This window comes from Humulus lupulus, chromosome 1, assembly GCF_963169125.1.
Source record: "Humulus lupulus chromosome 1, drHumLupu1.1, whole genome shotgun sequence".
In the NCBI taxonomy this organism is placed as follows: domain Eukaryota; kingdom Viridiplantae; phylum Streptophyta; class Magnoliopsida; order Rosales; family Cannabaceae; genus Humulus; species Humulus lupulus.
In genome coordinates this window covers 304,746,462-304,763,617 of record NC_084793.1, presented here as the reverse complement: position 1 = coordinate 304,763,617, position 17,156 = coordinate 304,746,462, and the positions used below count along the sequence as shown (strand labels likewise).

At 34.9% G+C, this 17,156-nt stretch overlaps 2 protein-coding genes and 1 long non-coding RNA gene across 5 annotated transcripts; 2 read left to right on the top strand and 1 right to left on the bottom strand.

Annotated features, from left to right (window-relative positions):
• Positions 1 to 7,176: 7,176 nt before the first annotated feature.
• On the top strand, positions 7,177 to 10,566 carry LOC133812656 (uncharacterized). 3 transcript variants are annotated; one of them, XM_062246449.1, is made up of 8 exons: positions 7,324 to 7,460; positions 8,127 to 8,317; positions 8,402 to 8,639; positions 8,732 to 8,922; positions 9,060 to 9,295; positions 9,418 to 9,661; positions 9,802 to 9,909; positions 10,271 to 10,566. In XM_062246449.1, exons 2-8 carry the CDS (start codon positions 8,243 to 8,245, stop codon positions 10,397 to 10,399), a joined length of 1,221 nt encoding a protein of 406 aa, XP_062102433.1. In that variant the 5' UTR covers positions 7,324 to 7,460; positions 8,127 to 8,242; the 3' UTR covers positions 10,400 to 10,566. The 3 variants fall into 3 exon arrangements, with proteins under 3 accessions (XP_062102432.1, XP_062102433.1, XP_062102431.1); XM_062246448.1 differs by lacking the exon at positions 8,127 to 8,317 and having other exon boundaries at positions 7,177 to 7,460; XM_062246447.1 differs by lacking the exon at positions 7,324 to 7,460 and having other exon boundaries at positions 7,898 to 8,317.
• A 2,902-nt stretch (positions 10,567 to 13,468) lies between these two features.
• LOC133781416 (uncharacterized) lies at positions 13,469 to 16,423 on the top strand. The gene is made up of 2 exons (XM_062220389.1): positions 13,469 to 13,847; positions 16,262 to 16,423. The coding sequence occupies exons 1-2, from the start codon at positions 13,629 to 13,631 to the stop codon at positions 16,337 to 16,339; spliced, it is 297 nt and encodes a 98-aa protein (XP_062076373.1). The 5' UTR covers positions 13,469 to 13,628; the 3' UTR covers positions 16,340 to 16,423.
• On the bottom strand, positions 16,262 to 16,827 carry LOC133781424 (uncharacterized). The gene is made up of 2 exons (XR_009870111.1): positions 16,530 to 16,827; positions 16,262 to 16,426 (listed from the first exon to the last, which is right to left on the bottom strand). It is a non-coding gene; the product is annotated as an uncharacterized LOC133781424 (long non-coding RNA).
• Positions 16,828 to 17,156: the final 329 nt, after the last annotated feature.

The window sequence follows — 17,156 nt, the reverse complement described above, 5'->3', positions numbered from 1 at the left end:
ACTCATTTGAATTATGAGCCAGAGAATTGTATTTATAATGAATGTGTGTGGAGTACAGAATATTCTAGAAATAAAATCATAACAACCTGATGATTGGCAATACACGGAATACAAAGAATATTCTCTGACAATTCTAACAACCTGCCTAGAAGGATTACAAAGGGGGACCACTAATGCTAACAAATTCTTTACAGCTGTTCAGAGTAAATAGACAAAACCGTAACAAGTAATTAACCTCTGATTTTCATTTTCTAACACTAGCCCCTGTTTATCTAGTCTGACCTTCTTTGTTGGGTCGGTGAAGTCATCAAAACGCTTGGGCCTGCGTTTCTTACTAACAACTTCAAGGCCAGCTGCCTCCTCGGGCTGCAGTACTCGTACACTGGGACTGTCAGCATCACTGGGAGCTACAGATGTCTGGGCCTGTGGAGTGGAGGGTTGGTCACCGCGCTCGTAGTCTGCAAGCAAGATATCAGACTCTGTATCTGATTTTACGTCGGTGGATCGACCTGAGACCAGTGAAAGCACCTGCGCCAACTGAGCCATGATCGTGGTCTGATGAGCCATGATCGTGGTCTGATTCTGTAGTAAGGTTGCCTGGCCCTCCTCAACCCTCTTGAGCCTCTGCAGAAGTTGCTCATAATTAGGCTGGGCAACCTGACTAGATGAAGTTGCACAGGCCTGTGAAGTGCCCTCATCAACCCTCGAGACATCCTCATAAAAAATGGAGGCTTCCTTTGCAACTTCTGCTAGCTTCTCTGCCTCGTTCTCAGGTACCACTACTTCATCCACTGCAGTCCCAGCCTCCAACTCAGGGAATAACCTGGAATCAACTTCTGGGAGGCTATTGTAGTAGACTACCTCACCGAGACGTGGCTTCAGCATGGAAAATACCACTAACTGCATAGTTGAATAACATGTGTCAGAAAAACTTAAATAAAATAAATCGTTAATCAATTAATTTGTGACATTTAACAAGATAAAATGGAACTTACTCGACGATTGGCGAATATAGGAGCCAACAGAGCTGTCGAAATAGTGATATTAGTCTTCGTAGCCCAGCTGAGAATCCTGGGAATCTGATTCCCACTGTTCTCACCGAACTTACTCCCGAGAGAAGGCATGGCCTCAAAAGCCCAGTAAAGAAGCGCGGGTGCATAGCAAGTGAAACTATACTTCGCCTCCTTCTGTTTTTTTCTTGACCCCTCTTTCTTCTTCTCCGCATAGTGTTTCAATTGCTTCTTCATGTCCTTTTGAAGGCCTTTGCTAACCTTCTTAAATGACAACTTCCCCCAAGGATACTTGAAAAAGTAATCAATATCCTCAACCATCCTCAGGGAATCTCCCCATATCGTTGTTGTCTTCTCTGGGGCATTCAGTACCCCCTCTATCAAATAGCACAAACCCAGCTTAAATGCATCTTCTGGGTTTGTGGATGTAACGCCCCAACTCCAGGGACCGCTACAGTGCACATTGCAAACAGTGCTAAACTCGCTAATCGAGTCGTTTGGCCATAAACGTGTAGCTAAGCATGATTAGCGGTTTAGGGGTTAAAAACTTTGGTTAAGATATAACGTTTCACTAGAACGTTTACTGTATACATTGGGATCCCAAAAATATCATTTCAGAGTCTATTACAAGAGAATATTTACAACAGTCCGTTCTAAGCAGCAAAACAGGGTTCAGCCCTAGTTCCACTTTCAAACCTCGCCCAAGTATTGGTCGAGCAGCTGCAAATGTACACATCATCACCTAAGCTCTCCAACTCAAGGATGGCCCAGCTTCCTTTTGCCTTTACCTGCACCACAAAGCACCCGTGAGCCGAAGCCCAGCAAGAAAACTCATATGCTCATAAACAGTCATATCATGATATCAAACCATATCTGGCATGCCTAGCAAACATAGCTTTATTCAAGCATGCAAATGACCTCAAACAATGCTGGGGTATCCAGGATAAGAAATCCTAGCCTTTCGATTGGAGGACTATCAAGTCAATCCTAATCAGATGAGTGTCGCAACACTTGAGGTTCCGATAAACCATGCTGAGTGACCGACAAGCGAGTCACTAATTCAAATGGAAGGGTGGCTGTTGGGTAAGCCTCTAGCCTTCAATAGGTTCTGGTAAACCATACTAAGTGACTGACAAGTAAGTCACTAATTCAAATGGAAGAATGGCTGCTAGGTAAGCCACTAGCCTTCAAGCGCTTATAAAGTTCCTCAAACTTGAGGTCAATCTGGCATTAATGCTCTTTGAGTCATTCAATGCTGAAAGTCGATTAGATCTAATCTCTGTTGGCTTGCGTGATACACGCTAAGGCCGTTCTGACTAATGAGTCAGTGCAACGTGACCAGTGCCCAGTACCACTGCCGAACCTGATTAATGAGTCACAGCTTCACAGTTGATACTAGCACCTTTGCCAAATCTGACTAATTAGTCAGTACCATGCACAAGTAAGCAATGCTATCAATATGTATCATATGCCAATTATCCAAGAATAGGGCATTCAACATGCTTACTAAACAGTTGCTAGCATAATTATGATCATGCACAAACACAGAGACTCAAGCTCTGACCAATCTCATATTCATCGTTCATGGCATGCCCTAATCACATTTTTCTTGTGCATCACACGCATCACACTTAATCATCCAGCATGCCTCAATCACAACCATGCATGTCACATATGGGGTGCAGTTTTCTTACCTTGGGTTCGAGCAAGAATTAATAAAAGAAACGACCTTTGAGAACGATCAGTCCTTTGGTCCTTTAACGGTCACCTATTCATAACCAAAAATATAGGATATCATCAATAAAATGAATATTAAAAGGTTCCCAAACCAAAACCTAGCCTCCGAGACATCAAATACTACTAAACCGGGTAGTAGGATCGACCCCGAGGCCTAAGGCTTGAATTCCTAAGCCAAAAAGCCATTTCTGGCCAAAAATCCACTAAGGGCCGCGGCCCTCCTTGGCCATGCCGCGGCCCGCCCCTCAAACAGAGGCGCCCAAATTCAGCATCCTTCAAGGGCCGTGGCCCTCCCTGGCCATGCTGCGACGCAACCCCCAGTTCAGCCAAAATCCCTGTTTTTCTTCCCTCGCGTTTTCTCTTGGAACCACCCCATCAAACCAAGTTTAAACATCACTCAAACCTCCAATACAACCCCCAAACTTGATCTATACCACTCCCTTAGCAAAACCCAAGATAAACTTCAATCAAACTTCCATTAATTCCAACTAACCACCAAGAAATCACAAGCTGAAACTTAAAAGAAAACAGAGTATAACCAGACTTTCATGGCTGAGTTTCCTTACCTCAAGCTTGATTTTCAATCCCCTTCAACAGCTGAATCAAGTCCCTAAGCCCAAACCTTGATTTCCTAGCTTGTTACCTCAAGTTGGCTCTCAAAATTCCAAAGAAAGAAAGAAGGGAAATGGTGTACGGGTGAGGAGAGAGAGGAGGTTGTTGTTGCTCTGTTTTCTAACAATTCCACAACCTTCTAAACCCAAAGGCTGATATATATATCTTAGGGGTGAAAATACTATTTTGCCCCTAGGTCAAATAAAAGCTTCTAAACACTCCCAAGGGTAAAATCGTCATTTCCTGCCTATCTCGTTAATTATAATTAACACCCTATAATTCCCATTATTCTCAATATTCTCAAATACCAAATAATTCACATCCCGTTACCCTTTAATTACCGGCAACGTTCTAATCACCAAATTACCCCGAGACTTACTCCGAGCCCCGAACTTAATCCCGTTATGATTAGACCGAAAACTTGCATTCCCATGATTGTCTCATGCCGAATGGCTCGAACCAATCCACATATAATGTGGTAAAATTTATAATTCACCCATATGCATGAAATTACACAATCACGCTCCCAACGACCAAATTACCAAAACACCCTTGCAATTAAAATATGAACCTATATGCATGCATTCACCATCATATAATAATATAATTCACAAAAACATGCATATAATCATTAAATATCATAATAAATCAATTATGGCCCTCCCGACCTCCTAATCAAGGTCCTAAACCATATTAGGAAATTTGGGGCATTACAGTGGAGGCCTTCAATGCATCTTCCAACTGACCAAAACTAACCTTCGAATCACCATTAAAATATTCCTGGATGATCCGATCACTTGAAAGATGCTCTTTCAATTCATCTGGGGACGGTGATTTCCCAAAATTTAGCCCGGTAACTAGGGCAAATTCTATAATACCAAATCCACACAGAGTGTTGCCCAGGAAGAACTGACCTTCTTCAGACTTCTTACTTTCTACCTTACGCAACATTAGCTGATGCAGCAGAACCCCAGAAAAACTAAATGGTTTGCCTTAAAGAACTGTCCCAACGGGCATGCCTGTGCCCTTTCAATAAGACCATGCCTCTTAAACTGCTCTATAAGGGTATCCAAGTAGGCACTACCCCTATAAGTGACACAGCCAGGAAAGTGTTTCTCCAACGGCACAATAAGTTCAGGCATTTGGAAAAAAAACAAAAAAAATGTTAAAAATGTAAAACAATCTGGTAAGGCAGTTACTATCGAGGCAGAAACAATCGAGTTCTATCGAGTATTATCGATGCCTATCGAGGTAGGTTCCAAAATCACAAAGAATAATATAATCGGGTTACTATCGAGTCTTATCGAGGCCTATCGAGGTAAGGCAAAAAAACCAAAGTCTAGTCATATCGAGTCCTATAGATTCCTATCGAGAAGGGTCCTAAAAATCCCAAAGCAGTGTATCATCGAGTCTTATCGAGTCCTATCGATTCATATCGAGTTATGTTCTAAAAATTCCCAAAGCCGTGTATCATCGAGTACCTATCGAGGCCTATCGATTCCTATCGAGGTGGGTCCTAAAAATCCCAAAGCCGTGTATCATCGAGTCTTATCGAGTCCTATCGATGCATATCGAGTTATGTTCTAAAATTCACAAAGCCTTGTATCATCGAGTCCTATCGATTCCTATCGAGGTAGGTTCTAAAAATTCCCAAAGTCGTGTATCATTGAGTCCCTATCGAGGTACGTTCTAAAAATTCCCAAAGCCGTGTATCATCGAGTCCTATCGATGTAGGTTCTAAAAATTCCCAAAGCCTTGTATCATCGAGTCCTATCGATTCCTATCGAGCACAGTCTAATCCATTCCTCATCCTATACTATCGAGTCCTATCGATTTCTATCGAGTTTCATGAAAATATCGAAAAAAAACCCAGATTTCTTCATTGCCAGCCCCGATCTATCCTATGAACAAAAATCAACAAAAAAAATCAGGCACATACACATATTGCAGATTAAAAACGAAATCCCTCACCTTCGCTTTCTTTGAGGTTGTTTCCTAAAAATTTGGTTGCCTTGCTCGACGTTTTCTCCTCCCCCTTCTCCGATCGTCAAGTCCGACCTTTGGGAGCCCTTGTTCGTGTTCGTGGAAGACAATGAAGGTTGGGTTCTACGAATTCAATCGAGGCCTATCGATTTCAAAGTTTGCTTGGTTCAGGTATTTTGGGAGAGAATACGGAGAGTTTGAGAAAATTATGCCAGGGATAGTTTGGGTAGTAACGACATTAGTAGGACCAAAACAAGAGACTTATAAAGATATGATATTTTTCAAACGGATTGTGACTTATTGCATTAAAAATCAAATTTCCCTTTGATTATGATTTTGGCTTGAAATTGATTGTCGGGGTTTGATTAGCTTTCATTATCAAATATATATGTATATAATAACGTTTGGTTTTTTTAATTTATTATATCATTACTATAAAAATCTTAGTCGTTCACTATATCTTTTCCATAAATATTAAAAGCATGTATAATGTATATGTAGATTTTATATTCTTTATTTTGTTAAATGTTATTGTTTTTATTGAGTTTTTTTTTTCTTCTAAACTATTCTTTAGATAAAATAAACCTATTTAATAATTTTACAGAAAATTCATTTTAGTGATATTTTTATTTTCAATTTAATATAATATAAAAATAATATAATAATAAAAGATATTATATTTTATTAATAAATATATTTTTTTGTGTAAATTTTAGTATAGGGCTGGAATGGAAAAATATTAGTGTTAAATTTACACTATTATAGTAATGTTTCAACACAAATATAAATTGCTCTTAGTATACATAGGGTTCAATTTAGATCAGCACCGTATTTTTGTAAATAATGTAATTTGCCATATAAAACAACTTTTTTTTAAATTACCGTGAAAGATGTAGGTTGTGTTTGATAAAATTTATATTTTTGAATTTTTTAAACATAAAAATAGAAATATTTTTTTTATTTTTATTTTAAAAAAATAAAAATATGTTTGATAACTATTTTTATTTTTTGTTTTTAAAAATAAAAAATAATAAATGTGTTTGATAACTTTTATTTTTATTTTTTGTTTAACAATATAAAATGAGATGTTGATTAAAAAAAAATTGAAAAGTAAAAAACAGTTTAAAAAAATTTTATTTTTAAAATTTAATGAATTTTGATTAAAATTTTTAAAAATAATAAATAAAAATTGAGTTATCAAACACTATTTTATGTTTAATTTTCAAATTTTTAATTAATTAAATAAAAAACTATTTTTCTTCGTTATCCTAGACAACACTAACGACATAAACCAACAAGTGTTCCACAACTTAAAATCAAACCAAAAAAAAAAAATACTGGTCCCATTAAAATTTGGGTTTATACCTTTTTGGACACTGTGTTTTTTTCATTACCTGTTTGGACTCTGTGTTTTGATAAATTACTTTTTGAACCCTATGTTTTGTAAAATGGTTAAAATAGAATCCTAAACCCAATTTTGGTCAATGTTTTTTCAACTAAAATCACAAATAATTTACCAAATTAACAATTCAGAACAAAAATAAAATGAGTCTGCTTAAAAACTGTGTTGTTATATTCAATTTTTTCTTTATCAAAATTGAGTTTAGGGTTCTATTTTAACCATTTTACAAAACATAGGGTCCAAAAAGTAATTTGTCAAAACACAGGATCCAAACAAGTAATAAGAAAAAACACTGGGTCCAAAAAAGTATAAACCCTTAAAACTTCAACTCCAATTACAATTTGAAAATGAAATCCTCACTGATATTTTCCCTTTACTCAGCTTGAATATCCTATTTTCATTAGTTCCTTTCCTATTATAATTTTTTTTTCTTTTTCTTTGAAAGATCACTACACCAGTTGGGCTGTTTAACTCAACTCATAGCTTATATACTTGTCATGGCCCAATACGGCCCAAGACTTGTGGTCCCCATCGACGTGAAGAAGAAGCCCCGGGAACAGAAGGTTCCACTTCACAACCGGTGGCACCCGGACATACCCCCGGTGGCAGAGGCGGCAGTCGGAGAGGTTTTCAGAGTTGAAATGGTGGATTTTAGCGGCGGCGGTATTACCAAGGACTATTCGGCAAACGACATCAAATTTGCTGACCCTTTTATTGTGAGTTTCTTTTCTTACATCATTTAATTTGTTTCTTAATTATAATCTATAGAATCAATTATCTAAGTAGAGTTCCTGTTAACGATAACAAATATATGCTGCTGACCTTTTTGTCGGTGGACAAAAGTAGGTTTTATCTGAAGAAGAAATCACTTGTAAATATATTTGAGACATTTTTTTTCTTTTTTAATTGTTGTAGGTCTTAAATTTGGAAAATTTATTTGTATATTAATCACCTCTCCACTCTAAAACTCTTTTAAGAATATATCTTAAAAATATATCTGATGCTTAGATTGACTGAACTTGTTTAGGGGACCATTTTGAGCTACCAGAACAAGACAACAACAGTTAAAAAAGAAAAAAAATCTCTTCTCAAATTTAAAATTTTTACTTAGCTATGGCTATCTAAAAGTAGACTTAGATAAGAGTCTGCTTTAGACAAAAGTTATGGACCTAGCCAGTTCTCTTCTCATCTGCAACTCTAGGTGTGTAAACTTTATAGGGTTTTAAAACAGAAAGAACGTATGTGACAAGGGAGAAATAATTGTGTCACATATTCCTTGATTGTCCAATACTGAAAGGGGACCATTTTGACCCAAAAATATAGACCATTCTAATGGTGACTCATTTCTAAACTTATGGCTCCCTTGACTCCAAAACTACTAGTGTCCGTGGACTTAAAGAGCAAGCCATGGCAGCAGAAGCTGCCGCTGCACAACCGTTGGCACCCTCAGATTCCGGCTGTGGCCGAGGTTAAAACTGGTGAGGTCTTTAGAGTAGAAATGATTGATTGGACAGGTGGTGCTATTAAAGATGACCACTCTGCTTTAGATGTTAAATTCATAGACCTCTCAACTGTAAGTACCAAAAATCAAAACTTCATGGGTTGAAACGATTAAGTTGTAGAGTCTGGTAAAGGTTTCAAAACTTAACTCGTGCAGGTTCATTATCTTAGTGGGCCAATCAGAATTGTGGACAAAGATGGGATACCGGCCAAGCCAGGGGATCTTCTGGTGGTTGAAATATGCAACTTGGGTCCCCTCCCAGGAGATGAATGGGGTTTCACAGCTACATTTGATAGAGAAAACGGAGGTGGTTTTCTTACTGATCATTTTCCTGCTGCAACCAAAGCTATTTGGTATTTTGAAGGAATATATGCTTACTCTCCTCACATACCAGGTGGTTTCTCAACCTATTTCTTCTTCTCTTTGGCTCTTAATTAATGAATTGACTCAAAACACAACATTTATTCTAATGATCTAAAATAACAGGAGTAAGATTTCCGGGTTTGAATCACCCGGGAATAGTTGGAACAGCTCCCTCAATGGAACTTCTTATTATTTGGAATGAAAGGGAAAGACAGCTTGTTGAGAATGGAGTTGAGTCTTTGAAACTTTGTGAAGTTGTGCATCAACGGCCAATGGCTAGCTTACCAACAACAAAGGGTTGTCTCCTCGGAAAGGTATGACCTCATGAAGCTACTAACTATATTAAAGTTTCAATTCACACATTTCTATCATACTATCAGTTTTAACACCAAGTAGCAGCTATGTAGCTTCTACAATCTAAACATCTAACACAGTTTTCATGCATATAAAGATCCAAGAGGGTACTCCAGAGTGGGAGAAGATAGCTAGGGAGGCTGCAAGGACCATACCAGGAAGAGAAAATGGTGGGAACTGTGACATTAAAAACCTAAGTACAGGATCAAAGATCTACCTTCCTGTATTCGTAGAGGGAGCAAATCTAAGTACTGGTGACATGCACTTTTCTCAGGGAGATGGTGAAGTCTCATTCTGTGGGGCAATTGAGATGAGCGGCTTTCTCGATCTCAAGTACTATATTCCAATACCTTAATCTTTTACCATTTCTGTAAGCATCAAAATTGAGGAAACAATGGAGATGTATCAAAACTAGATATCTTTTATCCCTCACTGGTTTTGGTTTTCTTTATCAGGTGTGAAATAATAAGGGGTGGAATGAAAGAGTATCTGACACCAATGGGGCCAACTCCACTTCATGTAAACCCAATATTTGAGATAGGCCCTGTTGAACCAAGATTCTCAGAATGGCTTGTCTTTGAGGGTATAAGCGTTGATGAGAGTGGGAGACAGCATTTTCTTGACGCAACTGTGGCTTACAAGCGTGCAGTACTCAATGCCATTGACTACCTCTCCAAATTCGGATACACCAAAGAACAGGTTTCGTATAATTCATCTTATATACCATATGCTTAATAATCCTTAATATATGTGCTTTTACATGGAATCAGATAAACAAATAATGAGAGCAAACTATGAGTCTTTACTATACTGACATAGAATAACTGGATATAATTCAGGCCTACCTTCTCTTGTCTTGCTGCCCATGTGAAGGGAGAATTTCTGGAATTGTAGACGCCCCAAATGCTGTGGCGACCTTGGCAATTCCAACAGCTATATTTGATCAGGTATTCATTTCGCACTTTTCTCTTTTGATTACCTATAATAATGTAATTGATTTTACTCTAAAATGCACCGGTTGTTCCAAGATGCTGATTTATACTGCCAGTTAGAAGGGAGTGTCCCAGAACTAGAAGGTTTTCTGTTTTTAGGGTGATAGTAGAAATTATAAACGAATGCAGTAAAAGCCAATAAGTAGCTAATAATAGTGTAGGAATCAATTGAAACTTGCTAGAAAACCATACTGCAATATATATGGTTTAGGATTAGGACCTTGCGTATACTTCTTGTTTTCTTTTCTTACAAATAAAAAAGCTGAGAACTGTTGATCACTACATTTGAAACTAATGTTGATTATGCCTCTTGCAGGATATTCGTCCAAAAGCAAGTAAAGTACCCTTAGGGCCCCGGGTAGTGAGAAAACCAGATGTCTTGAAATGTAGTTATGATGGAAATTTACCCACAACAAACAACCCTTCCTCTAGCTCTACCACTTAAATCTCTACAAGGGTAGGGTGATGAATAAAGAAGGAGAGCGGTAATTGTAACTTAGCTTTCTGTTTATTGATGCTATAATATATATATGGTAGAACATATTTGCTGTTGAAACCATCTTTTCTTTGGAGGAGGGTGTAAATAATGCAATGACAGAGTACTTGTGCTAACTGCCATATAATTATATTACGTGGGAAAGATGATTAACCCCAAAAGACAACATGATTAACAACACCCAGACTGGAGCATATATTTCATTATAATTATGTTTGAGATAACCCCAAAAGAAATTTAGAATAATTAAAATGCACCAACTGTAGTTTTAAAAAAAAAAAATTACTGATGATGATAATCACATATGGCCCTGTTTGAAATAGTAAAAGAAAGGAAGAAATGTGTAACGACAGGTTCATATCAGAATAAGCGAACCTTTGATTAATAAGAAACTGGCATCAGAATCAGCAATGAGAGAACTTTTCAGCAGATAACAAAAGACTTGAGTCATACCTGACTCCCTGATTCTATTACAAAACAAGCTTGCAGTTCAGCTCACCTGTTTTTTCTCACTGCCTGGACCAATTTCCTTATCAAGCCTTAATTTTATCAGCCAAGTTAGTTTGGGCTATGTTGCAGCACACACACCAATCTGCAAGAACAGTTGGAGCTTTATAAAATAATACTAGAGGACAAACACTCAAGATTTATGTTATTATCAGCTCTCAATAAAACCTGGTTCTTTATTTTCTTTCTTTCTTATGACATGGCATTTCTTTATTGGTTGATCAAGGTTAAACATTGATTGTTCTGTTAGTTGTATTATTTCAGTTAGTCTATACATTATATATATATGTGATCATTTTGTATATCAGAACAGAAGTGAGATATTCGTGTAAAAGTTTTCTGAGAGAAGTTTTACTTTGTATGGTGAGGTTTTGAAATACTTGTAACAAGTGAGATTTGAGATTGAGAGTTGAGAACAGAACTGAGAAGCCGAAAGGAAGAAGAAGAAGAAGTTGTCTTCAAGGGTGTTTCCTAAGTGTTCTTCATCAAATCTGGTTATTGCTCAAGGGAGATTGATCACCATTGTTTAATTCAAGTTATCTTGATCACAAACTCTGTAATATTGCCATTTGTCATAATGAGAAGAGAATTCCCAAGAGGAGTTCAAGAGGAGTAGCTCCATTAAAGGAGTGAACCTCTATAAACTGTGTGTGTTCTTTTAATTTCTGTCATTTTACTTTTATATTCTTAGTTTCATTCTCTGGTTTGTGATTAATTGTGCAGTAGAGTTTTATTAAAGTTGAGGTTGTTGTCCAATCACAACAATTTAGAATCTATATGTGAAGCCAATGCCAATTATGCAATTAACGGCAGATATCATACTTGGTAACCTTCAGAGTGAGTGGTCGTAGATGCATATATCACTACCCATATCAACTTCAAAGCAATTAAACAATAAGCGCAAAAGTGACTAGCAACAAGAGCTACAAGCTTGACATCTGAATTTCGACAAGAATATTGGAGTCTTTGCCACCAAAGCTTCTCTTCATGCCAAAATTTAACATATAATTTTCTATATCGTGTATTTACTTATACAATTATGAAACTCACTTGCGACTTAAATGTTGTATTTGAAATTTCGTTTTTAGTAATTACCAAATTAATTAAACTAAGTGAATTAATTAAAGTGCGGACTGTTGACACAGATTACAGTTTTGTAGGGACAAAAACTGAACACAATAAAAAGACAGTGCAAAACAATAAATAACACAACGAATTTTTACAAGGTTCAGAAACCCTTTTGGATAACCTACTCCTTGGGGCTACGCCTAGAGAATAAAATCAATTAATAAAGAATCACAAGTACAAAAACATTGACTTAAACAAAACAAGACTCCCTCTTGAGATTTGCCGCAACTTTGTTGTACTTCTCTTCACTAATCTGATTTTGATTGAAACGCTCAACCACTTGAACTCCCTTCAATGGCCAGCGAGTGCTTGCATCCTCCCGACGCAAGGCTTGTAAAAATCTTCTCCTGAAGACTATAAACGTTGTGTTCAAATTACAATGTGTATTCACTCATTAACATGGTATAAACTCACCAATAAAACCTAAACACACATATTACTACAAGATCACGTGAATACTTATGATCTTGAATACAAAGAGGAACTCTCACAAATATTACAATAATGCTCACAAATAATGCACCAAAGAGTTCATTTTTCTCACTGCCTTTAGAGCCCTATTTATATAGTCATTTTTCGTGCTCACAAAGGCTGAGAAAAAATTCTTCTAATAAAGACAAGAATCATAGAAGTTATTCTTGATTGTCGAAGAGTTGCCTTATTTAGAAGATGCTGATCCGACAGATGCGATATCGGTGGGGACAGCTCAGAACTGTGTCGGATAAAAAACAAGCTCAAAAAGGAAACAACAATTAATGACATTAAGAACCAGTTTCCTGTTTGCAATCCTTGAGCTTTACGAAAAATATATAAGCAAATAAACCAAAAACAAGTTTGGGCAAGTACCGAATATTTGCAATATATTTTTATTATAGGCTAAATAAGGAAGCATATTATTGTTCAAAATACACAAAAAGGGAAAGAGGATTTCTGAAAATTGTAATAAGGGAAGCCAAACAATTCCAAAAGTTATAATAAAGAAAAAAAAATATTTCCGAAAATTATAATAAATGAAACAACTAAAAGATATTTCTATAAAAATGCGAATGGCAAGATTTACAGTATTTATATATGTTATTCTAATTTATCAAACTGTGTCAAAAATCTCACCAGAGTGAGATGTGAATTAAACATTATATGCCAATTGATATGAGGTACCAGAAATCATTTCTCATTCTCATTGAATGGCCATTCGACATATGGCATATATACTCAATCATTCATTACACAAGTACCCAAAAAGAAGTTACACTAAATAAAAAATCAAACTATATCAATCAACACGTAGAATGACAAATACAATAATGACTTCCCAACCTTTATGTTGTATATATCCACTTAAACAATTCTAGAAGATAAGCCTCACAAGACAATGTCTTGAAATTACCAAATCTTCAAATAAAACTGAAAGTACTTACCAGTATCTACATACATACACCCCGTAGTTTATGACCAGCTTAGAACGTGGAACGATATATACCCAAGTCGGTAACTTTTGAAAATCCTCTCCATACGAATACGATTACAAGTTTTTGGAGTACATATGGCTCAATATGGTCCGAGACTGATAGTACCCATAGATGTGAAGAAGAAGCCAAGGGGACAGAAGGTTCCACTTCACAACAGGTGGCACCCGGACATACCGCCGGTGGCAGAGGCGGTGACGGGAAAGGTTTTCAGGGTTGAGATGATGGATTTTAGCGGCGGCAGTATTACCAAGGACTACACCGCCGATGACATCAAGAATGCTCATCCTTTTCTTGTAAGTTTCAATAGCATGTGATTGGTTCGCGATTGGAAAACTGTATTTTTTAAAAGTAGATTTTGAAATGAAAATCTGAATTTAGTAACTAAAAACATGTTTTTGAAAATGTGATTGGTTCAATGTCACTAAACTGTTTTTGAGTTTTAAAAAATTAAATCTGTAATTGGTATTAAATTTGAAAATATAACAAAAACTAAAATATGTGGGATTTTGGAAAATAATTTTACAAATCTGAGAAAACAAGTTTTTCTCGTTTTCTAAATTATAACACAATATTAAAATTTTGATTAGGATATAGTTTTTAAAAACACCATACCAATTATATATTTTAGTGGGTCCACTCATTTTGAGTTCTTGAAAACATAAAATCAAATCTAAATATCAAACCAATTACACCCTTATATTTGGAGACATAATATTATTTTAATCCTTTGCATCTTAATTTATTTTTGTAACTAACAATAATAATTAATTTATTCTTTAAAAAAAAAAAATTGGTTTTACAAGATTTATTATAAAAAAAAAATATTTGAACAATTAGTCATTTAATTACCCCCTAACTAGACTAGAGCTCTTAATATAAATTTGCCCCCAAATTTTTATCTATTATCAATTATTACCTAAAGTTGTTTTCATTTTTATCTTAAATTTTTTTTCCTTATTAATTAATAAATAGCCAAATAAGTAATATAAAATTTTGAAAATTCTTAAAGTTATTTCAATTTTTTTAATTCTAATTTTCATGAGTTATTTACTCATAATTACATACATTTTTTTAGAAAAAAAATTAACAAGCATTCATTTAATTTTACTAATAAAAAAAACCCAAAAACTAGTATATAAATTTGGAATTTTTTTTTTTTTTCCAAATCAATATTTTCCCAATTTTTAAGTTTTGTTTTTTTTTACTTATAGCTAATATATAAATTAAAATTATTAAAAAGAAAACTTTTCCTTATTCAATTTTTTCTAATCATTTAATCAATTATATAATCCAACAAAAAATCACATAATTAACTTCTATAAATTATAGGTAAAATGTGAATATTTTTTTTTAAAAATTATGTAACAATTAAATAAAAATAAAATTTAAGAGCAAACATGAAATAATTTTATCGATTTAGGTAATAATTGATGATAGATAATAGTTTGAGAGTGAATTCATATTAAGAGAAGAATAATTTTTTTATTAGGGGAAAGTGATGGAGCAAAAGCACACATATATATATATATATATATACATATATGAACTTTTATTAATATTTTGTTATTATTTAAAATAAAAATAATAATATTTGGTATCATGTTGTCAAATATCATCTTTCAAACTTGAAAATTTCCAATCAAAATATTTGAATTTTGTAATGATAAATCTATAAATTATATCATGGGATTTCTAAACTACATTATTATATTTTCGTATCCATATGATATCTGAAGAGCATTTCACATAGTAAATTGGTTTTCAAACAATTGAACCTATACAAATTTACTCTGATAATTTAGTCCCTGGGTCACTATCTAAATAGTAGGTTAAATGAAGAAAAAATAAATGTTTTACATTGAGAAAAGGATGAGAAAAAGACAAATAAACGATAAATACAATGCCCAAGTTTTCAATCTACACATTTTTTTTTGGCTGAAAATGAATGCGTAGATGTTTAATCCAATGAAATCACATATTCTAGGATTTCCTTGTCAAATGAGGTCACAACTTTTAGCATTACCTATCTAAACCGAGTCTCTACTCTCAATTTATTTAGCCAAGTCAAAATAATAAGACTACATAAAAAAGTAACACATGAAAACACAGCTCTAATCTCTCTTCTCAATGCTAGTACATTACATTGTTCCTCTAGTTTTTTCCTATGGCTCCCTTGACGCCAAAACTAGTAGTTTGTGTTGATTTAAAGAGCAAACCATGGCAGCAGAACCTGCCTCTTCACAACCGTTGGCACCCTCACATTCCGGCTGTGGCCGAGGTTAAAACCGGTGAGCTCTTTAGAGTAGAGATGGTTGATGCCACAGGTGGTGGGGTTAAAGATGACCACTCTGCTTTTAGATATTAAATTCCTAGACCTCTCAACCGTAAGTACATAATTTTGTACGTTAAGAGCTTTTGAATACTTAAAAGACAAGAATAATCAAAACATACTAACTAATATTATTGTTACCTTTGTTGTTGTTCAAGCCTTCGTAGTGTTTAGTAACACTTTTTTTCTCTCTATAAATATATACTTATTGGTAACTCGTAGGATTCATTTTGGACACTTACCATTCATCAAGTAATCTATACATATCACTAATCTCTCTTTCATGCAGTTTCATCATTAATCATATGTATATGTATTTCACAAGGTCATTCACTCTAGAAGATAATGTTAACAATATATGAAAATTGGCCCCTGCAGGCTCATTATCTTAGTGGACCAATAAGAATAGTGGACAAGGATGGGATTGCAGCTAAGCCAAGAGATACTGGACAGTGAGAGGCCCATTATCAAAATAGTGAATCCCTTCAAAATCCCATTTCTTTTTCGGAATCGAATCGATTGTCTGCACCACTTTTTCTATCCCTGTATATTTATTTAATACACGCTGACTTAAAAGCTATAATAATGAATAAAAATGTCGAAAGTGCACTCCTTTTCTATTATTTAAAAAAAAAAAAAAAAGAACCTGAAGAGTCGACAACGACATGAGAAGAGTGACTGGCAACCCAAGCAGAGCTGGCCCTAACATCGTCCATGGTTACTCCTTCATCCTTGTGTGTATCCTGAGATTTCAAACCCTAGATAATGAGAAAGAGAACCGGCTTGCTGTGATACCTAACAAAAAAAAGTAACTAGTAATGGCTGCGGGTGAGAAAGGAGTGGAGTGGTCTAATCTAACTCACTTTCTATTTCATTCGAAGTTTCCCGCTTTTATATATATTTTTACATTTATTTAGACAGTTTGATTCGGAAATACCGTTTTTTTGGCCACAGACTTACTATCTATTTATATCTGAGCATGGATGATTACTCTACTTTTTAAAATACTTTTAAAAAAAAAAATACACATTTTTTTATTTTACCTCTAAATTTGACATTATACCATATATCAGATTCTATATATATTTCTTTACATCATTTAAATATTATATTTTTAAACATATTTTATTAATTAAAGTAAAATAAAATAATTAAAAAAGAAATAATAAATATATATATACTAAATGAGAGAGAAAGAAAAATAATAATATTAAAATATTATATAAATGATATGTAAATGTTATGTAAATATAGATATGAATTAATTGGAGTT